This window comes from Ammospiza nelsoni, chromosome Z, assembly GCF_027579445.1.
Source record: "Ammospiza nelsoni isolate bAmmNel1 chromosome Z, bAmmNel1.pri, whole genome shotgun sequence".
Classification (NCBI taxonomy): Eukaryota; Metazoa; Chordata; class Aves; order Passeriformes; family Passerellidae; genus Ammospiza; species Ammospiza nelsoni.
Genome location: NC_080669.1, coordinates 49,069,672 through 49,096,316, shown reverse-complemented (window position 1 = coordinate 49,096,316; position 26,645 = coordinate 49,069,672). Strand labels below are relative to the sequence as shown.

General features: G+C 39.4%; 2 protein-coding genes across 2 annotated transcripts in view; one reads left to right on the top strand and one right to left on the bottom strand.

The window, feature by feature from the left end:
- Window positions 1–7,510: 7,510 nt before the first annotated feature.
- On the bottom strand, window positions 7,511–24,730 carry LOC132086810 (betaine--homocysteine S-methyltransferase 1). Its single transcript, XM_059492724.1, has 8 exons — window positions 24,633–24,730; window positions 20,745–20,877; window positions 16,762–16,880; window positions 14,565–14,756; window positions 13,834–13,981; window positions 12,808–12,990; window positions 8,944–9,172; window positions 7,511–8,482 (listed from the first exon to the last, which is right to left on the bottom strand). The coding sequence occupies exons 1-8, from the start codon at window positions 24,669–24,671 to the stop codon at window positions 8,308–8,310; spliced, it is 1,218 nt and encodes a 405-aa protein (XP_059348707.1). The 5' UTR covers window positions 24,672–24,730; the 3' UTR covers window positions 7,511–8,307.
- A 331-nt stretch (window positions 24,731–25,061) lies between these two features.
- The window catches only part of DMGDH (dimethylglycine dehydrogenase), a 39,671-nt gene continuing 38,087 nt past the window's right edge, over window positions 25,062–26,645 (top strand). The window contains exon 1 of the mRNA XM_059492621.1: window positions 25,062–25,188. Within this exon, the coding sequence (XP_059348604.1) occupies window positions 25,112–25,188 (77 nt within the window). The 5' untranslated portion in view covers window positions 25,062–25,111. The remainder of the gene's footprint in view (window positions 25,189–26,645) is intronic.

Below are 26,645 nucleotides of genomic sequence, written 5' to 3'. Positions count from 1 at the left end.
CCTAGAGGAATTGCAACGGACATTGTTTGGATAGAAGGAGGTAAGCTCAGGAAATAAGCAGAACAAAGTAGCACTATCATCAAGACACTGTTTACAAACTATTCCTTGGCATCAGACTGTTCTTTAGTATTAACCAAATAGTTAGCTATAATAATTCGATGTTAATTTATTCTTAACCAACAGGAGCAGATTCTAAGCAGGTTCTCCTTGTTCTGCATGTTCGATGATGTTGTTCTGTTGATTTCTTTAGAAGCCACTGAGGGGCAGCAGGTTTTCACATGGGAACAGGTTTTCATGTGTAAGGAAGTCTGGAGCTGTGAGTATTGTACATTTGATTATTTTAATGAATTCCATCCATCAGATCACTGAAGGCTATAGCAAAGGTTTCACTGTGTTCTCCTGTAAATGAACATGATTTTTTCTTGTTTATGGAATTTTAATGTATTTTTTCTTCATGAGTAGAAAAAACCTGAAGAATGTCCCACAAGTGTCTGCAAAGCCCCATTTATGGCTGTAGGGTGCCTGTAAGATTGAATTAATAGGTGAGTTTGTCACATGCACAGCACACATTTTAGCACTAGTTTTAGAAAGGAGGCCAGGACATTAGGACAAAAGAATGATAAGAACTTTGATTTATTAGTTGGATTTATTACAGCTAACATGCTGGCTAATGGAATAGGCTATGTTGCTCAGAAATCTCTGTATGCTTCAGATACATAAGTAACCAGACACTCTGATAAAACAGATCCTGTTCTAGTCAGACTATTAAGCTTGTCCATGAACAGTAAAGACATATCCAGTAGTGAACACAATATATTCTTGGTCCTAGTACCTCTGCTTTCTCCAGCTACCTTATGTGACTGTCTGTTGGCTTTGCAGGGACTCACACCAGCCCACAGGTCTGGAGTGAAGCCTTTTGGTCTGTCAGCATTGGATGCTCACCCGTGTGATCTGCCCAATTGTTAATAACCCAAGGGAATAGTGATTTAGATCCCTATTTTTTTCCACATATGAGAACAAAATAGCTAATCAGGTTGGCAGAGGAATTCTGCAAAGCTTATGCATTAAGATTTGAACCGAGGGCCAAATCCTTTTTCAGCCAAATGATTTTCTGCATGCACTTTGAAAAATACTAGCAATTAATATTTGGACATACTCCTATCTATGTCCTTTCTGTCCTTAGCTGAGGACAATTTCCAGACACAGCTTTTCAGTAATACCTCAGGACACTCTAAGCTAAGCATTCTCGTAAAAATTACACATAAAAACCAAAAGTCTGACTTACTATGTTGTTACACCTTGGGCAGTTTGTAACAATTCTGTCAAGCATAAAAGTAAAGAATTTAATTTAATTCTTTACTTTCATACTCCTACTACTTTCATACTTCATGCGGCCATTCTTCCACAGGATAACATGACAAAACTGATAAACTATTTTAATTTTCTAGCCAAAAGTAACTGGAGTATGGCCTGTCCTGGCCATGCTCTCACACCTTTGCAATGTTTTATATTCCCACATGTAGGAAGTTTTATATTCCCACAGGATGGATAAGGTGCATCATTATGATACAGGAGGATTGCTTCATTCCTAGGCAAAACAGCTGATCCTGTTTGTGTCCCTTTGTGCCTCGGTATCACTGTGAACTGACTGGAGCATGTACAGCTTCAGGTCTGAAAAAAAAACCCCAGCAAATTGTCTTTCAGATCAATGGTGCAAATACTAATTATCTTTAAGAGTCCTGTCTGCCTGGAAGAACCAGCAGAACCAGTCACATTAAACACAGGTGTAGCAGTATGAGAGTAGGGTGGAATAACAATGATTTGTCTGAGACAAGAATTCTCATATGAATAGAAGCATTAGGAAAAACAGAAGATTTAAAGAATATATCCTCAATTTGTTGTTCTGTTATGGGGCAGTTTTGCCAAAATAACAGAGAAAAACCTTTCAAGGTATACCCTTGCAGAAAGCAGTGTCTATAGAGGACATGGATGTTCATGCCTATCACATCTAAATTCTGTCTGGTTGTGTGGTAGATGCAGTGATGTACCTCATTTAATATTGCACACAGTGCCTCTTTGCCTCTGTCCTGTCCCTGTTTCAACCTTTCTCTCCTTTGTCCATTCTCTATAATTTAAAATGGTTGTCTACACTGTACATAATTTGATTTTTGTTAAGATGAGAGCAGACCTGGCCATTTTCAAGAAAAAACTTTAGTCCAGTCAGTCCTTTTATTGAGGAAGTAAAATAATACTAAAATGTTGCACAAGTGGAGACTTAATTAGCTTTTACAGTTCTTGTAAAGAAGACAGTTCCTTGTTAAGTAGCAAATAGGGGCGTAATTAAGCCTGTTGTGAAGTTAAATTGGAATTAGCAGCTGTTCTGGTGTGTGTCCGTGTGCGCAGATGTGAGGAGCCATCAGAGCGCCCCTCCTGCCGAGCGCTGTGGCCGTGCGCAGAGCCACCTGCAGGCAGTGCGCGCACAGGTTGCTCCAGGCCTGTGCTTGTTAAGTACAATTTACTGAGATTTCATCATACAGAAAACATCAGAGAAAAAAATTATATACTGGAAAGCATGATTTTTTTTAAAAAAGCCTTTGCCTTCATAGGATACACCTTTGATTCTCCATGGGTCTGTAATACTCTGATGCTCCTGTGAAGTGCTTTTTTTATACAACCCTTTGTAGGAGGAGCCAGCAGGATATTCCAGGAAAACAGCTGACATAATTGAAAAGAACATGCAAAATTTGCTGCATGGAGCAGAAAAATAGCGCTGCTTGACCTAAAGTATGACCTAAAGTATTCTTGTTTTTTCTCTTGGGTAGAACTGACCTATTTTTTGTTTTTTTTGATTGACTGATTATAAATAAAAACTGATAGAGAACTTCCTTCTCATGTTACAGTTGCCACTTGATCTCTTTCTTCAATTGCACAGAAACAATAACATGCAAATGTTTGCAAATGACTGCCACAAAACATTCTTGAACCACCCAGTGACAACTGGCAAAGCTTGTAATGCTCAGTTTGATTGATGCATGTTTGCTGTTGCTTTGTCAATTCTAAGTCATACTGCTCCCCATTCCAAACATACCCTTCTCAATCTGCTTTGAAATTCCTACTCTCCACTCTGATAGCAACAAATCCTATTACCCAAATTTGTTTTTCTTTCAGATACACAACTTTACTAGACACAGAGGCTCTGAGTTGGAGTTGACCAAAATATATGGGAAGTCCATCTTCAGATTCCCTAATGTATGGATGTAATTGTTTGCTGTCTCTCTCAGGAGTTGTGCATGGAAAAGTACACACACTGGCAAGATGCAGTATCATGATTTCATAAAATTTGTGTCAAATACTATCTATCTGAATAAAGTGGAACATAAGAAAAAGGTAACAAAGAACTTTGTAAGAGAGCAAGCTGCTGAAATAATGTATTTTACTATAATATTCTGCCCTATATTATTTACCATAATATTCTGTCCTATTTCACTGGTGTCTATACTTAATTAAATGCAGGATTGAAGTAGATTAGTTTATGTTCAATATTTTTTTACATCAATGGAGCAGAACAAGACAGATACATGAATCCACTTCTTTTGACATTTAGATTTTAAAAATGTCACTGAACCTGCCATTGCATTTGTGAATAGAGTCGAAAGATAAGGCGGAGCCATTAACTGCTTTAGGAAGAAATTTGTGATACCTGAAGATGTCAGATTTAGTAGAAGTCTTAGAAAACTTTCTTTTCAAAAGAGCAGGGGGAAAAAAGCTGTGTTTTCGGCAAAATAAAGTGGGTTTTGTTACTAACTCCCAATTTTCCTTCTTTACAACACTCTCCTTTCATTTTTTTGGTTTACAGATAAATCAGACCAACAACTGACCATTACGCAGCAGGTTTTTAGGCCTTTTTTTTGCATGAAATCCTTGGAAACTTCAGAGCTTACTTAATATGTAGCCATCTCCTAATATGTAGTGCAGATAGCTAGCAGTTTCTGAAGTGTATGCTTTGTCCAGGTCCCTCTTGGCCTGACATTCAGTGTTATGAGTAAGAATTATTCTTTAGATTTTAGAAATGTCAAAGACTTTAGCTTTTCACTTCTGGATCTGTACTTCTGATATTCAGATCACTTCACTTCAGCTCACAAATAAAAAACCATAGGAGATAGCAAGGTCTGGATAAAGATCTGATGGAGGTGATTTCTGGATATATGATGAATCATAGACTTAGAGGGAAGAATGAATGAACTGGGTATGTTTGATTGAGAGACAAACAAGGAGCGTATTTAAATCTTCAAATGTACAATAGACTTTAGCAAAGGAAGAGATCCTTCATGTCTTCATGTCTCTAATGAGCTGTAAAGAAATAATGGAGAAAAACAATGAAAAATAATAAAGAAAGAATAAATTCCACCAAGGAACATTCAAATTAGGAAAATTTTGTTAAGGGTGAAGTAACCAAACACAATCCTTGGGAGTCCCTTCCAGCTCCAAATATTTTGTGTTTCTGTGATTGTAGACATTGAACTAACCTGGTGTTGTCATGGAAGTTACATCATTAGATTTATTTCCAAACAGGTTAAAAAAACACCTTGCCCTACAAATAAATGATCCTTAGGGTACTAAATACAGGAGCTAGCCCTTTAAAGCCCCTTTCACCTCCTAAAGTATTCAGAAAGGCTTTCCAGGGAACAAAATTTCCTAGGACAATGCTGTTGGCTTTTCTTATTTCCTTAACAAGTCATGTAGCTAACCATTAGAAACATGTGAAAATCTAACCGTTTCCTTATGCCTAAATTGTTACACAGAAAAAAATGGGAAAGAAAGCTTGGTAGCCCGGTTGGCTTTGCTGGTTGGTGGTTTTTTGGGTTTGGGGTGTTTTATTTGAGGACAGTGGTGTTGGATTTTTTTGGGTGGAGTTTGGGTTTTCTTGGTGGATTGAGTTTATTAGTGATCAATAAAGCACGCTGAAATTGTTTCCATTCCACTGGAAATTCCTTTATAAGCCCAGCCTGTGATATGAATAAAACAGGGAATATTTGTTTCACCCTGCTCTTGGGCCAGCTCTCATGTTCCAGGTCTTTAAATGGCATTTAAGTATTTCTCACCATAATATGTTAAAATTCATCCTTTTTGAACTGGATATCGAAAATTCAAAAATCATATTTTCTTAAATACCAGGTTCTTCAGTATTCTGTGTGGTGAAGTCATTCATTTCAATACAAATTTTTGCACATTATGACAGTTTCCAAAAAATCAGCCCAGCTACTCGTATAGTTAGTGTATGATGGTCAAACAGCATTCTGTGCAACAAGAAGTCCCTAAACAGGTAATAATTGTTCAAAACACCTCTGTACTGGTTGTAGCCTTTGTTTTAAGCCACCTAATCAAGAATATGTTCTTAATGCTACATGCATTTTGATGATGATCAAAGATCTGCCATTCCTGTTTTATAGATTTTGCAATATTCACTCTCTGAAGAGGTAATGTTGAGAATCACTTAGGAAGAAAAGGAGTTTATAAAGCATGTAAAGTATATACTCAGATGCTTTCCAAATAATCTGCATTTTAAAATATCAATTTTCTTGGTTTGTCTGTGTTATGGTTTGACACTGGCACAAGGCCAAATGCCCCCATGAACATACACCTTCTCTGGTGTCTGCTATGAGATTTTAACCAGGAATAAACAAAGCAGGCTCTCACTTGGAAAAAAAGAAAAGTTTATTGACTAAACTACAAAAACAATTACTAAACTACACACAAAAGAAAAAAACACAAGGAAAATGAAAACCTCACAAAAACACTCTCCTCCTCCTCCCCCCTAAATTCCCAATACAATACATCTTCCAAAATCACAAGTTCTGGGTCCAGCACCACCCTTTAGAATGCTCAAACTTTCAGTTCCTCAAGAGGAGAGGGAGTCCTTCCGTGTGTCGTGGTGGCCTTTTCCGTCCTTGTTCCGGTGCTCTCACCACCGAACAAGAATCAGGGCTGCTTCCAGGGTTGTCTTTTTAAGGATGCTTTGTCCAGTTCCAGAAAAGCACAGTATCTCACCTTTGGGACATCTGTCCCCCCCCATATTTTATATACCTCCTGGGTCCGAGGGGTACCCACACTGAATCTTCTTTGGCTCTGGGACATTTCTCCCCCTGGACTCAGTCTCTGTATCACACGGAAACATGGCTCTGTCCATGGCTACACCAAAGAGTCCAGCATAAAATGCCACTCCATCTTCTCCATTCTTTCAACATCTCTCACTCTCTCTCTGGTCCAGACCTTCATCACTCGCTCATTCCCTTCGTCCTCCTCCACTCTTATCCCTCGTCTAGGAAGGGTTAATGTTCTGTAAGGTTTTCATTGTCCAAGAAGGGTTAAAAACTCCTCCAAGCGGCTGGACTCCTGGCTGCACCCCCCCCCCCCATCTCCTCAGCCGGGCTGCCTGCTGCCAGCACATGTTTACTAAATTTCAAGGTAACAGCCACAAACACAGGCTGCACTCTCTCTCTCTGTCTGTCTCCAAGGGGGGGGAATAGGCTGCCCATTGCTTCCCGGCATTTCTTTACTTCTTCCTTCCACCCTTGGGGGGGCCAGGCCTACCTCTCCCGGGCCGGGCCGCATGGCTTTTCCCCTGCCCCCGCCCAGCCAGCAACTGGGCCGGGGGAGAGACCCAACTCCTTCCCGCCGGAAACCCAAAGAGAAACTGCCAGGGGAGAGCCCTGCTTTTACCCTGTGTTCTCAGAGGTGGATCCAATGCCCAGTGGTTGGGCCAGATGGCAATCTTCAAATCTTAGCACTCATTGGCCCCATCCACAGCATCCCAGAAATCCTGTTTCCGGGTCAAACCATGACAGTCTGCTTTTGTCTTTCAGGCCAAATTTCTAACTAGTAAGTGTTTTAATATGTTTTAAGCCTGGGGAAGGCAGGCTTAAACCTGTCTGCCAATAACAGTCTGAAAAGGATGCATTAAGTTTCTCACTGAAGTGCTGTCTATGTAAGTGTTTCCTGAACTGCAGAATGTCAGGATGGATAGAAACAAGGAAATAAGCTTATATAGAAACAAGGAAATAAGCTTATACATGAAAAGTAGTCTAACTACATCTTTCAACGCTGACTGTGAGAATGAGATTTTCATAAAGGTAGTTGCCTTCATGTAGGATGGGTGAAAATTCATTCTAAACAGAAATTGAAGTTGGGTGGTACTTACAACGATGAATTATGGAAATATGGGCTTTACATGTTCTAAATATAGTGGTACCCTTCCAATGAAAACCTTATCTTGTTTGAAAACAAATCAGTGTACAAATTCCATGGGTTTTCTAAACTTGAATGGATTGATCTATTTCCTAACAGAGTTTTTCATTTGTTAAAACTAAGATTGCAGAGTGAATCAAACCCCCCCCCCCAAAAAAAAACCCGAAACACGTGTACTGCTCTTTTAAATGGGAGTTATATCTTAGAAACCTACTGTTTTATGATAACCAAGTAATTAAAGCAAGATTTCCAGAAATAAGCTGTATCATTTGAAAATTAGTTTTTTACTGGAGATACAATATAGCTCTTGCGGTTTTACAGTTTAAGGTGTGAAGATAATACAATAGTATTTCATTATATTATTTTTAATTTATTTGACATTTCTTCAGATTGCAGAGTAATTTCTTAAGCCTTTTAATCCCCAGAAGAGTAAATCTTGTGTACATGGTACCTTAAGACAAAAACTGAGTTTTGTCTACCTGCCATTTTTCTCTTCTAAAAGCTCTCTGCATATAAGAAATTCCTGCAAGATCTAATTTTCCTTAGGTTTTGATAACAATTATAAGATATATTTTTTAGTTTACTTTTGTTCTGTTGAAACCAAGAAAGGTGACCACAAATAATTGGCAGTTTGTGTGTTCCTGCACTAGTTCTCAACAAATCTTGAGGTCTGAGGAAGCTCCTATAAAACCAAACTGAAAAAAGACTTGGGAATCGAAGTCCGTTGACACTGTATTTATAGATGGCTTTTTCTTTCTTCACAGGTGAGTATGACTTTGCAGGTATTTCTCTATCTACCCAATTAATGGCACTCAGCTAACAGAAGCTCAATTGTTATGAGAATCCAAAATTACTTTTTACTGCGTATTCTCTAAACTATTTGTCCAGAGAAGGATTTCATTATCAAAGTTAGACCTATGTAATCACATTTTTTCTGCATTTTGTCTCTTTCATTACATTTTAACTGATAAATCAACACAGTACTCATCTTCACAGATTTTCTTCTGAAGCATGAGATGGTCTGCAGATAAATCATTTTAAGATTTATGTAACTGCAGTGGATTAGAACTTCTTTTTCTGGAAGAGCTCCTTCAGCTGTTGTTCAGTTGTTGCTTCTTTCTGTTGCATCAGCTCCTTGGCTCCTCTGGTCACTCCCCAGCCATCTGGCTTTGACATGCAAGGACAATATGGCCTGCCAGAAGCAGGCTTCAGATTCTCCCAGTATTCTTTTCTTGCCCTAAATAAGGAAAAAGAAACTCAGGGGTACCTCATAATATATTGAAGGAAATGTGACTTAGAATACAATTGCAAAGGGTCATCTAACTTGTAAAGATGGACATTATATTTATATATAGAAGTATGAATGAAAATATGCAATTAAATGCTACATACTTTAAAAGTATCTTTCAGTCGTTGAAAGGAATACTGTAAGCAAGCCACCATTAGGAGTTGACATACAATTTTCTCCTTTTAATTGTCATTAATTACATTCACAGGATCTCCTCTACTTCTCCTTCAACCCTGTCCCTGCTCTTAGGTCAGCTTTAATTCTTGGAGATTAAACATAAAACATATAGTTCTAACTATAAAATTTTTACAGTGATATTTAGATGCCCATATCAGCTAAGCCAGTGTGCTCTGTGGAGCAATGTAAGCCTTTGCAAAAGGTGTGCTAGTTTCCAGGTCAGATATACATACCTTGCTCTCACCCAGGGTTTAGTATGCATGCTCAGGTTATCACCCCAGCTACCATGTTTTTCAGAAGCTTCTGGCAAAAATCCTCTTTCAGGAGCCAACTCCTCAGCTATTGCTCGGATGTGGTATGGCTCAAATCCACAGCAGCCTCCAATGAAACGAATTCCTAAGTCATACGCCTTTCTTGCATATTTTTGAATGTCCCATCTGGTGGCAATTCTTGGCTCCAGACCTGCAAAGACATTAAGATCTTAAGTTTCCATCATAGTCCATTCAATTTTTATCCATTGTTTTGGTAAGAAATCATGCTGTTGAAACACTTGCACTCTGTTTGCAAAAGTGGTTGTAGTTGTAGATGTATGTGTTTGAACTGTCTGACCTAGAATCGGAGATTGAAACTTTTAGAAGGCTAGCTTTTTCTGCAGTGCTCCACTGACCAGTGCTTGTAAGCATGTTTGGCCTGCCAAAACAGCACCTAGTATCTTCTGAGGTGGATCATGTTTCCCATTCTGCAGAGTTCTTAGGTGAAGAATTGGAATACTTTCAATGTTATGGCTACATTTCCTAATAAACAATCAATACCTGGGAAAACTGATTTCCACACACTGATCTGTGAAAGGAGAAGGTATCAGCCTACTGGCACAGGAATAATCCTGGTAATTATTCCTCAGAAATGCTTTATTGTACTTTTTCCCACAATCTGATATTGGCAGCCAGTTGTTTCAGCTGGGATCTTAGCTATTTCTTAGACCAACCCTTAGGTATAATCCCAGTCATGAGCAGCTTGCTGCCTCAAAACACCTCATTCCTTGTGGAAAGCTCTGTGTGCAGGTAAGTTAGAATGCCATCTCTGTTGCAAGTTTTGTTGAGCATTGTGGTGGAATAACGAGATGTGAGAGAGTAGACTTGTGGAAATAAGGAGTAAAAAGTGAAAAGCACACCTCAAGGAGCTGGAGGCACAAGAGTGGCATAACTGGAAAGAAAAGAATGGGGACTCAAGAAGAAACTTTAAGAAATGAAAATACGAAATAAAAAGACAAAAGTCCTCCCACTTCTTAATGGATATGCACATCTGCAGGATGTGAACCAGCATGGTTATCAGTTAAGTGCAGCATCATGTCTGTGCACTGAACATTGCTGGGCAGAGAAGCTGTGGTTGAGGTAGTAAGGCTCCAGCAACAAAGGAGAGCAGGATTGAAGAATGTCCCAATGTCCTGTCCCAAAAATGTCTAACATGCAAGAAGTTGATACAAAGCAGATATAGCCTAAGTCCACTTTGTAGTTAAGAATCAGGTTTACAATTAAAAAAGCAGAAGGGAGACAACTAAAGATTCTTATAAAGAAAATTACTGCTCTCAGAGGGAAAGATGAGACAAAGGAAAAGTAGATGGACTAATGTGGCCTGGAAAACTTTGATTAAGCATTTTAGAAAGCTGTTCAAATAAAAACAAGCTTTTGTACAGTGCTGCAGATGTGATAGAAAGCATCAGAAGCACAAATGCATTATTTCTTCTTCTTTCATATATTATTTAAAGGCTAATGCAAAATTTATACAAATGATCTACAGTATGAATGCATCATTGTGCACTCAACATACACCTGTATAAGCAACTAAGCATCAGGGGAACGGTGTAGGTTGTTTCCCTGTCATCTCCATCACCCTGTCACAATCCATGTGACCTGATGAGATGCATTGATTTGATGGCAGCTGAAGTGGCTAAGCCACAGTCCATCATACTTGAAAACTTGTGACAGTCCAGTGAAGTTCCTAGTGACTGGAGAAAGGGAAACATAACCCACACTTTTAAAAAGGCAGAAAAGGAAATGCCAGAGAAAGAGAGACCAGTCAGTCTTACAATGCCCAGAAAAACCTTAGATCAAATCGTCTGAAACCTGTACTAAGGCACATGGAAAATGAGGATGTGATTGGTGGCAGCCAACATGACTTCACTGAGGGCAAACCGTGCCTACAAATTTGGTGGCCTCCTGTGATGGGGTTACAGCATTGGTAGAGCAGAGTGATGAATGTCACCTTCCTGGACTTCCACAAAGCATTTGATAGTGTGCCACACAACATCCTTGTCTTTAAAGTGGAGAGATTCCTTCCCAAAACTGACTAACATTTTATTTATTTTTTTCCATGTCTGTCAATGCAATACTTTTCTTGGCTTTATTCAGAATTAAATATCTCTAACTTAACAGTTCTTGATTAAGAAAAACTGTAACATGCTCCTTGATTTGCCCCCTCAATATATCTACCCTTGAGATAATTGGGTATGCTTTCAGTGACCAGGTCATTTCTTTCTAAAACATTGTCCTTATTTAACTGGTGACATTTCAGAGAAATTGCAATAAAACACAAGAGAAAATATAGAAAAATGGAAACAGATCTACAGAAAAATAAATCTTTCTGGCATCTAATTGCTGGAGTTTGTCAATACAACATATTGACAAACTAATGCTTCCCTAGAAACTAAGATCTTGTTGCCCTATAGAGAGTATATGTACTCTTCAGATATCTAAATATCCCTGTTATTGCCTTCATGAAAATCAGGTAATTTGGTCAGTTTAAAAATGATTTACTGAAGAGATTATCTGCTGTTAAGCAATCAATTACTACTTCAGGGTTTTGAAAACACTCACAGAGCAGGTCTTCACCAACTAATTATTCATGGAAATTCTAAATGCGGAGATGTCATACAGATTGCTTATAGCACACAAGCCAAGAACCATAACAAACCAGAGTGAATCCTTCCATTCACTTGATTGCTTACTGCATCTGTTTGACTTTTTTTTCCCTGCCTGCAATCAGAGGAACTATATGAAGGAATGAATAGCATAAATGAGTTCCTAACACTTTTAAACATCTTAGATATTTTCAGGACTCAGACATGTTATTACCATTTAATGAATGCCCCAGGTTTATGGTTTATTCTCTTTCCTTCATTTATATAAAGAGAGGAATTTAAAGAAGAACAATGAACTTCCTGAAAATCACATCTACTTCTCAGAGTTTTTTGCTGCAAATTCAAATTGTGAACGTTTTGGGACCATTCACTTTGATCTTGAAAAGAAGGGTGTATGTTATCTGAAAATGAAAGAATTTTCTAATCAGCCTTAAAATGTTTAAGCTGATTTTGCCCTTATGTTATAGGACAAAATACTCACATGAAAATAAGCCCTAAATACACAAGCCTTATATAAATATTAAATGGCTAACTCTCCCAGTTTTTGTAGAGTTTCTCCTGAGCATACATGGAGTTTTCTACTCCAAACTGCTAATTTGTTAGCAATACTAAAGTCCCCTTTCTGGTGTCTCTCTAATGTCATGTACATTAAACAGTCACACATACAAGATTTAAATATTATGAGTGCACTAATAATGCTCCTATATCAATTGTACTGCATTGTACATTAAACTCTTACACAAGTAAATGTAGGACTTGTGGAATACATATCACAACCCAGAAAAATGAGGCTTTTTTACTACATTTGCTGCTGCCTTTTGGACTGGTTATAGCAGTCCTGAACAGGGTTCTATAGCACGAGGAAGAATATTTTTAAAATTAATTTAGATTGTGGCATTTTAACTCGTCTCATCATAATTATACATTGAGTTACATGCTGTGATACTACTGAAGTGTTCTCCCTATGTGGATGATCTTTACGCCAGTATTATTTTTATTGATCTGTGTGGAAAATGCCAGGACTAGGATAACTAGGATCTGCCAGACAGGATAACTAGGACTCATCATATTGAATAAAAGAACACCTTGCAGCTTCAGCTGTACTAAAAGCTGGAAGCAATAAAAGCCAGGAACAGCCAATAAAGCAACACCACCAACAAAAAATATACCCTTGTCTTACCAAAGGGAAATTCTGGAAGATCAATAAATCCCTGCTTTCCACAATCAGGAGTATGGAAAGCAAGTGGCTGGCACATCAGGTGGGCTTTCAGTTTAGCAGCCTGCAGGCCCTCTTTCATCAGCCTCACAGTTTCGATGCAAGTTTCTGGATCAAAATGGCAGTTGACTCCAACTATAGAAGCACCTAGGAGGAGGAAAGTAACTTCAAGTCACAGCTCCCCAGAAAGTGGGAGATGAAAGTTCCACAGCACTCTAGAAGCAGTGCTGTCCACCTTCACACCAGTGCTATGGAAACAAGGCAGCTGTGCTACAGCCAGGCACAACTCTCCTGAGGTTGATCATGCCATTTACATCTCAGCTACACTCCACTTTACCTTTCTAATGATTAATCACATGTTCTACAGATGTTTTTTCTTCTACCCTCCTACAGTGTTTAATCAGTAAAGTCTGATTATGTAGAGCCACGTATGGAAACACATGGCAGGTTTGTAACACAAGTTCTACCTTTGGATTTCAACTATAATTTGAAAGGAAAAGAGTACTTTGGGATAGATATGTAAACTTGTGTATCTTCATCCATCATGCCCCTGATTAATTTCTTCTGCCCTTCCCCTTGTTCCACAGAAAACAGCCTTTCATAGACAATATTATTAATTTTGTCATTCTCTTAATTTTCTCATCTTGAGCTGTGTGCAAAAACAAGAGCAGAGAATCAAAAGCAGCTTTGTGCTTGTGATTCTAGAATTTGGGGATGGGTCTGCAATGAAATTTGAGCAGGTTTAGGATTTTGCTGTATTCAGTATCAGTTTTCTATGGCTACTGCTCTTACCCATTTCATAGAGATAATCAAGTATTTCATAGCTGTATTTCCATATGTTCTAGTAAAGTACACATAAAGAATTCTACAGAGTCATAACTCCTATCAGATACAACTGGGAAGCTACCTACTTGGCATACACCTCTATTTATTTAAATAATTAGGAACTTTTTCCATATTTTCAAAGGGCACATTAAAACAAATTCTTACCAGCCTTGACCAGCTGGACAGCACATTGTCCAGGGGACACTCCATGCATGTCTCCTTCTGGACCAATGCACATCGTAGCTGCAACTGGCTTTCCAGATTCTTTTAGAACTTCAACTGCCCAGACAGCCTCTTCAACATGCTCAAAATACTGAAAAAAATTAAAACTAGGTGATTTTGTTTCTCAGCAAAGAAATATAAAAATTCCTATCCAGACCCCAAATTAACCATCAATACAATGATTTGATAATTTTCTGATTTATACTAACATAATTCAATTGAGTTTACTGGCCACACAGTTATAAAAGGACTTTTAAAAGTGAGTAAAAATAAATTAAAAATAATGTTACTTTTGTTTCAGAACAAGAATGCCCACAGGGGAGATTAATCAAGGATTAACCCAAGACCTATAGTCAACTAGAAAAGTTGTCTTAGGTTGCTTTCCACGTACTTGAAGAAATAGGGATTAGTCCAGATCCCAGCAACATTTTGTCTTTGTATTTGTACAGAATTTTACTTGGCTTAGGTAGGAATGAGGTTCAAAGATCCTATTCTAGAACACCTGCAGACGTTGGTGGGCATTTACAAAAAAATATCGGATACTACTGAGATAAAAGCACAGCAGAAAATCTTGAAGGAGGTAGAAACATGTTGGGATACTTCCTAAATAGGCTAGACTCTTAAAAGTTAACACTGTGCCAGTCGAAGGCACATACTTATTTTTACAGATTTACCTCTGCAATTAAGAAGTCCACATTCTTCTTCATAAAGACTTCCAGTTGCTTTTGAAAGGCTGCTTTAACCTCTGTTTTATCCTTGCAGCTTAAGTAAGACGGTGTTTGACTGACTCCTCCAGCCACTAAAGCATCACCTTCATTAGCCACTTCTCTTGCAATGTCACAAGCAGCTTCATTCACTTTGTGGCACTGTGTGAACAAAGAATCTGTTAGTTTTATCTTACCAGAGGTATGCAGAACCCTAGAAGGACAAAAATAGTGAGATGTCATAATGGCTTTTTCATATTTTTGGTAAATTTAAACTAAATGTAAGTAAAATCAAATGGATTTTGAGAGTAATCTTGATTAGGGAGATATTCTTTTAAACAGCAACAAACATTAGAAAAATAATTTCTTGCCTCCTCTAAGTTATCATATTGTCAAATACTACAAAATACATTACCTTTAATAGATCTTACACAAATAGCTATAAAAACAAAATATTTGGTGTGAAGTGGAATTTTCTTTGCTTCTCACAAAATGAGTTAGTTACACCTAAGCATATGTTTTCATTCTGAAATTTTGAATGGAAAACAAGATATATGAAAATTTTAACTTTTCTTTTTTAAAATATATTTTACTGTTCTGATAATTAACCTCCCACCCATGATATAATATTCACACAGGGTTATTTAAGACATTTTTTGAAAGAAAGCATTAATTATGTGATATTAAACTTGCCAACTTAAAGAAAGGGAAAAATATTGCTAATTTATCACCAAGACTGGAAGTCATATTCCTTCTATATCTAAATTGGGGTGACCAGAACAGCTTTTCAAAAAGAGGTTAAACTGAGTAAAAAAATCTGGGAAAAAGAATCATTATTTGTGGTATTTGAAAAGTATTGATTACAGCAGGTTCTCTGCAGTCCACAGACTATTTAGAAGTCTCTAAGTCCATAAGCTTCTCTCTGCTGAAGTTTTACATGGCTGCCTCAAAAACCCAGCTGATTTTTAAAGTGGCTGCTGACAGATTGTCTTCCATTTGCATTTGTGCATGGCTACATCTTTGGGAATTCTGTGAGGTGGAACCATAAATTAGTTAAATCCTGGAGCAACCTGATTCTAGAACTGACAGGAAATAAATTTTGATATGTTTGATGTAATGCTATCCAAATACCAGGTGCTCTCCAGCCTCTATAATTTTGCACGTCAGCAAGAATTGAAGCACTGGCTTGTTCCACGGTTACTGTGTTTCTGGGACTACCACTTCAGACATTTCAGTGTTGTAAAAGGTCCAGCATTTCAGATAAATTTGGTCATATGACATTTTGGGATGAACACAATTAAGCCTCAAGTGTTTCCCTAGTGTCCAGATTGTTCTAATTTCTGACTGAGGATATCTTCACAGATACAGCTATTCCTTCCTCCCTGAGCCCTGGAGAATTTTCTCTAGTTTGCAGAAGACAGAATGTACAGTAGGACCAAAGGAACAGGATCGGAGAAACCATTCAATGCCAAACATTCTAGTATCAAAGGTATTATATAGAAATGTTTGGCCAGGAATTCCACTAGGCCTTGAGCCTGTGTCTAGTAAACACACACAGAATCCTACAGTTCTTCTGTGTAGGGGGTAAGAAGACACTGACAGGGTACTTCTGCTGATGTAAAAATTACCTTCACACAAGAGGAGGGGAATATTGAGTACCTTCACACAAGAGGAGGGGAATATTGAATACAGTGTATAGCCTGGATTACTTTAGTTGCTACTTAATGAAGATGTGGTTCTAAAAACATTTTGTTGTCATTAGCTGTTCATTATTCTCTAAGATTCTTCACCATTTTTACAGTTCAGTAATTTCTCTGGATTCTAAGACCTCTCCATTTTCTCATTAGTTTTGCTCTCTGTGCATTTAGTACTCTCTATGATCTTTGTACCTAAACTCCATAAACCGATCTCCTCAGATAAAAATAGAGAAAAATACAATGCGGGCATTCTCCTTCCCCTCTTCATCCTTTCCCAATTTTGTGTTTGATTTTTGTTTTGGTTTGGGGTTTTTGTCACTTCACTTTGTTTTTTTGCTATTTCAAACTCCATAATCTCATTCTCTGGTCCTCAAATATAGCCAAAATGTTAGGACAAACTTGATAATACCTTTGCTAAACCTTTTGAAATTGATCAACTTATTTTGTATCTCCAAAACTGGTTTACTCACACTTATTTTCTCAGCTACATAATTGCCCCTGTTCTCTAGTTTGTCCTCACTGGCATAAAAGGTGAAGGTCTGCAGAACATTGGATCCAGCTCTGAGGAATTCTCGGTGAAGCTGACGAACTGCAAATTAAGAGACAAGGTTATTAGTGTGTTATCCCCAAATCCAGTGTTTGTTGATGTAATGTTATTGCAAAATAAGTGACATTGTGTTTGCTAGAAGACCAATTATGAGAAATTAGAAGCAGTACTTGAGTCTGCATAGAATTTCTTTCTTCTCACCATCAAAACATTGGGTAGAAAATTTTCTTCTTCATTCTTTACTGTTAAGAATGACTGAAGATTTCTATATAGTTTAGCTGCAGATTCAGTTTTGCCTGCCACCTTGACAATCCTCTATTTTCTGCAGTCCTTCAGATCTCCCAGATGCAGGGTTTGATAGAGCTTTTGTATAGTGATTTAGGAAGGGATAACTGATGTCTGACAAAATAATATGAAAGCATAACAAGGAACACCAGACAAAAGGCTCTTCAAATGAAAAAGCCATCTTCTCTTAGCTTACATATTACGAAGAAAAAAACAGAAGAAAGGATCATAGCAACAAATTAAGGGACATGATAATTATATGGAAGATTACAGTGTTTCATTGCCTCCTCTATTCTACATTTTTCAGTTTTCTCCCCTAGCAAAATTTTAAAAGAGTATAGTCAGCCAAAACCAAAGCTCTATCTTGCTAAATACATCCTTACTTAAAAGAAGATTTGTTGCTCCAGAAAAGTGACTCACAGCACAAATTACTCACAATCATCATTATGTCTCCATATGATGATTTTACTACATCAACAACAATCCTTTTAAAGGAAAGGTTACCATTACTTTGAATAGACAAATTTCCTACATTAGGACTTTGGGAAAAGGCTCTGTAATGGTAGTCATGCCTTTCTGGCTGTAAGCAGTATATTTCAATTGCCGCAACAGAACAGGAACTGTTAATTGATTTTTTATATATACCCACAGAATAATAGTTACAATAATTACTAGAATGCTACTGATCATGTAAAACAGAGTTAAATGCTTAATAGCTTGTAGCAAATACAGGAGTTCCTTACTTACTGTACACAAGATACTTATTACCTAGACACACAAGAACACTGCAATTGCTATGGCAGATGTTTAGAAAGGTTTTCCTGAAGTCCTAGTTTATCACAACTCATTGTCTACAGACCCAGTTTGTGTCACTAAAAAAATATGCACGTTTGTCGCGAGAATAAAATTACTCCTGTATTCTGCAACAAACGTAGCTTTCTGCAGCAGAGAAGCTCAAAGAGCATTTTGTGTTGCTAGATTTAATGTGCATACATGCAAGCATGTCTGCTTTCAATGAAGGATCACTGTAGTGTCCCTTGCTTGTCTCTACTGGTACAGTATTTTATTTCTAATTGCTGCCTTGGATAACTTCCAAGTGCTTATTTTTTTACTACACAGGTGATTTAACATAGTGCTTCTCCAGCAGTCACAAAAATCTTTCCAGGAACATAGGTTGCAGCAGAGGTACTGTTCAAAAAGTTTTTGGAATCTGCCTGAATGTCTGGAATCAAATTTCACTTTCACATCTTTATGAAGGGACAAAAAAGTTGTAGTGCTGGGAGTATTCTTTTTCCTACGTCATAACAATAGGCCACTGATCCCAAATAAAAGGACTCTGTGTTTCTAGTGTTTTTTTTTTCATCTTCCTGAATGAGGAAGCATTGATGAAAACTGGTCAGGAAATAAGAAAAGAAAAAAAAAATCTACAAATATTTTCACAAATGCTCTATGACATTTCAAAGGTAGACCATTCCTAGAAGAAGGCCTGGGTTTTGTGAATATGGATGGTGACATAAGTAGGAAAATGAAATCTAACACATGTGATTAAGGAACTTCATACCCCAAAATACCAGGTTGTGAATAGGAGACATGGGATACACTTTGGGGGAAACAATAATGCTATAGTTATTAATAAGGCTGATAGTTATATCAGCCTGAATCTCATTCAACCTCAAGCAAATAGGCTTTACCAGTAGAATACACTGTTGTTCGTATAAAACCCACAGCACTGTGCAATATCAAAAACCCAAACCACTCTGTAGTTTACTTGTGCAACTTCCAGCACGCTTCCTCCAGCATTTGAGAAATGGGAATAAAAGTCACACATGAGGCTAAAACATTATTAATAATTTGATGCATTTTAGGAGTCAGATGTGTAACGCCAATTTTTCATTTAAATCCATCATGAGTTGGACATTACATAAAAGACGCAGACACAAGCTGTGAGGAGATAGGAGCAATAAGCACCCATGCCTACGGCTCAGCACAGAGCAATCCCTAATCTGTCTCAGAAGAAAAATATAGATCTCCTAATTTCTACAATTACCAGTCTGGCAAATCCCCTGTTCTCTAATACAGTTAATGGCCTTGAACTCTTTTTTTTTTTTTAATTCCTTCCTGCCTTCTCAGAACTTCCTTCCTTTTCCTTTCCTTATAAGGACAAGAAGCTCTGGTAGCTGTATGGTTTTTACACCCACTGTCTCTGCCAGTTGCTCCTTGTGTTCTATTACATCTGCTTTAGAAGTAACATGACCCTTGAGCAAGCAGGAGCAAAAGCATGGAGGGAAAGAAGCCCCACTGCACAAAAGGAAATTAGCAGATTTGCCCTGAAGGGTGGATTTATAAATAGCCTATAAAAGACATGTGCAGGGTGGGGAGGGCTTTTGAGGTGCAAAAATACCAAGCCAAGGGGAAAGGATGAGCATGGAACAAGTGCTATGAGCTGTAAAATGGAACATGCAGGGCCAGACAGAGGTAGACATGGAGAGAAATAGAGAGATGATAGAATGTCTCTTTGGGAGATGAGAGTCAGCAAATTAGGTCATCCATCCTTAAACCTTTATTGGAGGTCTGCATTATCAAAAGCTGCCCATAACCCTAAATTAGAGATGCTAAGTGACACATGAGTGACATTTGAAGGCTGAGAAATATTAGGCTGAATAAATAGGTGAATCGTACAAAGTGATGTAGCAGAGAGAACTAAGTTATTTCTCCTTCTACTCCTCTTCCTTCTTCTCCTGTATAGCAGAAAAAAACTAACTTGGAATAGAAAACAGAAGAAAGAAATTTCTTTCTTAGAAGAAAGAAATTTTTTCCCCAGGATATTCTGAATTGACTTGTGGGATTAAGCGCACATCATATTATTAAGGCAAATGCTATCTTGTAACGAAGCATGCATAAATAGATAATACCATCCGCTTCTGCGCTATTTATGATTAACACTACAGTCTTTACACTGGAAGGCATAAAATAGTTTGTCATTTTCTCTCTGTCCACTTTAAGAGAGTTACTCTGTTAAATGTTTTTTTTTAGGTTCCTATCAGGTTTATCATTCCCCATTTTACAGTGGAGCCAGAAACATTAAATACTCCCATTACAATGTTTATTAAAAACTGCCATGTCTTTGAAAGAATTAATAAAAAAACTATTTTAGATTATAAATATAAATGAATGACTACAACGAAACAAATCAGATAGTTAACTGCAGAATTCCTTTTCGTAAGGTACTTTAAATGAGAAGCTTTAAATGATCAGCGCAAAAACAGACTGGACAAATCCATGAGAAAGAAATCACTGAACGTTATTAAACACAAATATAACTACATCTGCATGAAGAAGTCCCTGGGATGCAAGTTATTGAAGATTGGGAGACCATTCTGAAGAGGTATCAGTAGATGTTTGCACTACTCATATTCTTACAGAGCAAACTGATTTTGGCCAGTGTTAGAGCAGGTAAAACAGGAAAGATGAGCTGGTTTTAGGCTGTTCTTCATGCAATTCTACAGTGTCAAGGAACACTTCTATTTAAAAATCTACTAAGAGCTCTATATATTTATTACTTAGCCAACCATTACATTGTTTACATTCACTATAGGAATATAATTTCCCAGTAAAACTGACCTGCTTCGGGATGTTCTACAGTTGCTTCAGGAGTCCAAGGCCCAGCTTTTACATATCCCCTCTTTTCAAGAGCAAAGACAAATCCCCCATCTCCGATCACAATTTCTCCAGCGTCCAAGCGTTCTAGAATACCCTGGAGAAAGCATGAGGGCAGGTTAACAATTACAGTTCTTCAATCTGATGGCTTTTTCCTGTATTTGAAAGGCAGACATAAATATCTGTGAGCTAGCAGAAATATTTTTGCCACAATAACAAAAAGTAATAAATTTCCTTTGTAAAATTCTAATTAAAGAATGGTAGATCTGCTCTTTTGCAGCATAAGGCTTTAATATGCACACATATATTATGTGTAAAACTTCTCATTAGTTATATTGTATTCCAGAGATATTGTTTCCAGAACTGCAAGTCAGTGGTCCAGAGATGTTCCTATGAAAGTAACACACCATCTCAAATTCTCTGTAAAATTCATGAGAAACTTTCTAAAATAAGACACTACTACCACTGATCTCGCTATTAGCTCATCTGCTCTCTAGCTTCCAGTGCCACCTTCACAGAGCCTTACCACAAGCAGCTTGTGACTCCAGATGGCACAACAGGCACCACAGAAAAGTAAGCATGCAACAGTTTCCTACCAAACAAGACACATCTCGGAAAGCTGACTTGCAGTTTCTGACAGTCTTTTCACAGGCCTGGGTTTGCTTACCCAGATTTACAAAACAAAAAATAATCCTGTTGGTTTTGCACAGCCCTGAAATGTTTTAGAGTGCCAAATTACAAACCTTACAAAACCCTATGTAAGATAAGCCTTGCTTCTCCCTTGAACTCCACACTAATGCAAGGAAAATAGCAATTATCTTTTTTGTAAAACTGAAAAACATGAGAAAAAATACTGGCTTGTCCTAAAATACATTGCATTTTTATTCCTTTAATTGCTTCATTGCCTTGTTCAAAACTTCTAAAAAGTACCTACTATTAGAGTAGGATTGATTTCTACAATTGGATGGCAACCATAATTCCATCTATATTACGAATTGGTTGAATGAAGACTACATATATATATGTAGTGAATAAAGGATAAGAATTAACCAAGGGTACGACTGAAATTTCTATCCACAGTTTTCTTCATTTTAACAGAAGAAGTTTGAGGGAGTAGGAAAAAGAAAAGCCTTATGGACATAGAGTTGAGTGTGATTTTCATGCTGAGTGGACATGTTTTTTTTACAATTACCCTTCAAACTTCAGTTATTATCTTTCTTGATAGCATCCTTTTCATTAACACAATTCTCTCATGCCATATATCCAACAAAGACAAACGCTTAGGATGCCTCAGAACTGCTGTTTAGGCAGAATAAGAGCAAGGCCTTTCCCTTTCCAGCAGTAAGGAGCAGTGTGCCAGCTGTGCCAGTTTCAGCACCATGCACAGCAGGGCGAGGCTCCTTGGAGGCCACAAAGCCTGGCTGAGAGCGTCGCCTACTTTGGCTGCGGCACTGGCATTGCAGCAAATGGCAGGACTGGTCTGTACAGCGATGCTGTGCAGAGCTTTGCCAAGTGTTGGCCTGCAAACCTCTGCATCAGATTCCACTATGGACTTGCCAAAATATTGAGCCCATTGACTTTAAAACTTCAACAAAGTGTGCAAGTTTTTATCTTTGTTTCCACAGAATCAGGGAGAAACAATTTTAGAGTAAATGTCTGTTGGTTTTGTGAAGATTGTGCTTGCAGTAAACCTACTTTCATTTATAACAGAATGTCTCAAATGGGGCCTGCAAAAGCTCACTGCTTGAGTCCATGCTTCCTCTGTCTGCCAAAGAATCTTTTGTAGATGAAGTCTGCTTCAGAAATTTGATATGCAGACAAGAGGCATGCAGAATAAATGAAATCTTTAATGTAAAGGCAGCTTCAGTTATTTTTTAACTGAGCATTGAGTAATAGACACAAAATGACATCATAAATAGGTATTATATTTACTATTATATTATGTATTTAAATGTAATACAAGAGAACTTTCTTCTAAAAAGTCACTTCTAGTATTTAATAGCAGTTTTTCTTCACAGTTCTGTTTCATTTTGAAGTACAAATCTTCATTTTTGGCACACAGAAGCAACATAAGCCATGTTTGAATAGACCATGGCACCTTAACATATTGTGAGATATTAAGTCTAGCACCAGGGTATCTAATGGCAGGAGAGATAAATACAAAGCACAAAATACTTAATAAAAGTTTGAGTTAGTTTGAGAGGTTCATGCTGGATTCAAATGGAAATAACCTTTATTATAGGTCTGCTATCTTCTCTTCACACCATTTTTACTTTATATACTGTGAAAAATACCACCTATTTAACCACCATACAGCTAACCAAAATTCAGCATCAACATTGTTTTGTTCGGAGACCTACTGCTGTGCGCTTATGTCTAATCCAGATCAATATTCTACTGTCAGGTGATCTGGTAGGAGAAAAAAATGTGTTTAATTACAAAAAACAGTATATGTAAAAAGCTATCCAAGGCTTTTTTGAGCCGTCTTTTGCTGCTTTACTTTTGCTACTATGAATGAAGTTGCACCACATGGTCCATACACTATACATGGAAAGCGTGAGTGGAAGTGCCCCTATGAAGATATTCCCACTGCCATCTTTAGGCATGCAACTGTACTTCTAAGTGAAAATCCTGCTTGGTCAACCTATAACCCACCTTTTCATCAGTAGAGAGAAAAGAAATCTTGAAAAAACTATTCACAACTCAAGCCCTAAAGCAAACTCCACTGCTTGTAGGGGGAATTTCTGCTTGATGTTGAAATTAGGTGGTACATGCCAAAATATAAAAAGCAGAACAAATACCCCATACCTTCTTCTTTTATAATCAAACTACCTGTAGAACCTAGAGCTCATGGACTTCTTCCCATTTCTTTCTGCTCTTTTGCTCTACACATAAAAATGAGTAAAACCCATGCTGAGAAAGATGTGCCCTACTAATGGCAATTCTGTCTTCTTTAAGTAGAAGACAGAATATGTCATTCTGCTGACCTTGTCAAGCAGCAGCACAGGATACCAGTTCTGATGTATGTCAGAGAGTTTGACTTAGATATTGTTCATAGCTTTGCCTTAATGGCATGAACTGCTGGTGCCTGGATAACTTTTTCCTGCTTATTCCTTTAGCTAAATGGGGGAGTAGTAGCTAATGGGGCATGCATACCTAGGAGTTTGGGTTGATATTATACAAACACCAGTCATATTAACCAAGGGGTGAGAAATCTGGACCTTTTAAACAGAGCAGGCAGGAGACAGAAACGTCATCCAATGACAGGCTGTCCTTAAAATAGTTACTATTTTAAAGTGTGTTTTAAAGCAAGTCCTGCTTGATTTGTGTTTCAAATAGCGTTACACTAAATGGTTTTGTACTCTGGTGGCTCCATTCTATGTGTTCAGAGAAACCAAGATTATATGGGCTGTGACTGCGTTAAGATCAAGCTAATTTATCTGTCTCATAACGATGCCCAAATGTCCTTAACGTCTCGACGCTGAACAGGTACAATTACTATGGCTTTATTTTACGTTTTCACAAGATCGCCTTACCTGCGGAGATACCGAGTACCTTAGAGGGAGGTTAACCGGCGAGGGTCGCGCCAGTCAAGAAGCGGCTCCCGCGCTCTACGCGGACTCGACCCCGCGGAGGCGGGAGAGGCGGCGGGGAGCCCTGCCCGCTGCCGGAGCCCTGCCCGCTGCCGGAGCCCTGCCCGCTGCCAGGCTCCCACGGCGGGGCTGCTCCCCCGCACCGTCCCGTCCCGTCCTGCCAGCCGGGGCAGCGCCCGCCCGCGGCGGCCGGCGGAGGGCACCGCGACGGGGGGAGCAGCGACCGGCCCTGCGCGAGGGAGGGAAACAGGAGATTTACCCTTTTGCCCTGTTTCGCGGTCTTCCTGATCGGCAGCATCTTCCTCGCACAGGACCGCTGGCTGCCTCGACGGCTCGGTGCAACTCGCCGGTCGCTCGGTGGGCTCTCCGGCCGCTCGTTTATAGCCCCAGGAGGAGGCGGGACGCGGTGGGCAGCGCTGCGGGCGGTACCCCCGCCCCGCCCGGCCCGGCCCGGCCCGGCCCGGCCCCTGACTGCCCGGGGCGCTCTGGTTCGGCCGGGGCAGCTCCGCTCCCTCCCGCTGCCCCGCCCGGCCCGAGGTGCGGAGGCGCCCCCCCGGCTGCCCCCCCGGCTGCCCCCCCGGCTGCCCCCCCGGCTGCCCCCCCGGCTGCCCCCCCGGCTCCAAGGGGCGGTCCGGCGCCCTCGTCCGGGAGGGCCGGGCTCGGCGGGGCAGGGACGGGACGGGACGCGGCGGAGAGCGGCGCGGAGCCAGCGCTCTCCATCCCTGCTGCGTGTGCGGGATGAGCGCGGTGCTGCGGGGAGCCCTGCGGCGGCTGCGGCCCCCGCGCCGGCCCGGGCCCCTCGGCGCCCAGGGGCGGTGAGTGCGGGCCGGGCGGGGGGCGCGGGCAGAGGGACGGTGCCGCTGCTGTCCGGGATGCGCAGAAGGGGCGCTGATGACGGGAGCCAGCTCCGGCTGCGGCACCTGTGGCCTGAGGTGCCTCTCTGCGCCTCGCAGTGCTGCGCCAAAGCCGGAGCCAGCCCGGGGTGCGGGGCTGACCTGGTGTAGCAAGGTCCCTTCTGTTGTCTTCTGGGCCATACCTATAAGCAAACAATGACCGGTTTTAACTGGCACGAACAAACATCTGGGTGACCTGTTTAGTTCACTGGGAAGGCGAACCCCGGATTCTTGCCAGGCGCCTGGGAAAAGGTTTTAAAAATCTGAAAGGCACATGAGGAGATTTCAAATCCACAGCATAAAAGAACAATAAGAAAATCTTTATGCTTGACCTTGATTACCCTGTGCCTCAAAAGTCAGTAGAAGCTGGTGTAAGTGCCGCACATCTGGCTGCTAAACAGCTTACTGTTAACTTGCAAAAATTAATATGTAATCAGAAAAAAATAACCTGTGCGTGTGTGTGGTGCACCAAATACAGAACAGCTGTGGTGTCCTGTGCTCCCACTTATTTTACTTTTCATTCACCACCATTTATTGTACAAGCGTGGTGCATGTTCTGCCTGCAACTGCATTTAAAATGTTATAAGATCTCCATTCATAAGACATAAAACTGGTAGCCTTTATTTCTGAGTGGGAGACGTGGGAGATTAGTTATACATTAGAAAGTCTGTTGCCAGAGAAGTTGAAAGTGTACGAGGAGGAGAGATAAAATTGAGTATAGATTAACTGGAGAGAAAGATACTGTTGATTCATGGTACTCTGTACTGCTGCTGTAATAACATGTGCTACCTTGTCTCACATCAAAAAAAATTGCTTCTTAAAAATTTGTGATAAATTTCCACATATAGCTTGCTGCTTGGCTGTCTGTGGATGAGGCAGTAGAGAGGAGGATCACTTAACTTGCAGAAGAATAGGGCTGCTTATGACAGCAGTTCTGGTTTACGCTGAACTCAAGTAGTTTTGAAAGTACAGTGTGGAGCAGCTGGTGTGAGCCATTGACAAAAACCTGTTTCTATAATGTTTTTTCTTAAGTAAAGTAGGAGATGCCTAACTCTGGGAATAGCTCAGTTGTTTAGAGCATGTTGCAAGTAACACCAGGGTTGTGAATTCAGTCTCTGCATGGGCCATTCACTTAGAAGTTGGACTTGATGTTTGTTGTGCATACATTCCAAAGTCAGAATATTCTGTGAATCTGTGAACATGGCAAAATAGACAGAATATAAAAGCAAGTATCCAGCTTTTTTCTTCATGAACATGTATACTGACTTAGTCTACTGACATTGGTTTTAGAAATTTATTAAGGGGACTTACTACGTAAGTATTTTTAAAGCCTATTTGTTGCACATACTATAGTACTTTGGCAAAGTCAGATTTTGACA

Bases quoted from the DNA above. Each gene is read 5' to 3' on its own strand.
- LOC132086810 (XM_059492724.1), bottom strand. From the start codon at position 24,671: ATGCTGCCGATCAGGAAGACCGCGAAACAGGGCAAAAGG. The intron at 14,757-16,761 runs GTGAGTAAACCA...TTGTTCACACAG, and splicing joins ATGTAGCTGAGAAAATAAGT to TGCCACAAAGTGAATGAAGC. The intron at 8,483-8,943 runs GTATGTATATCT...TTCCTTATTTAG, and splicing joins AAACCCTGGGTGAGAGCAAG to GGCAAGAAAAGAATACTGGG.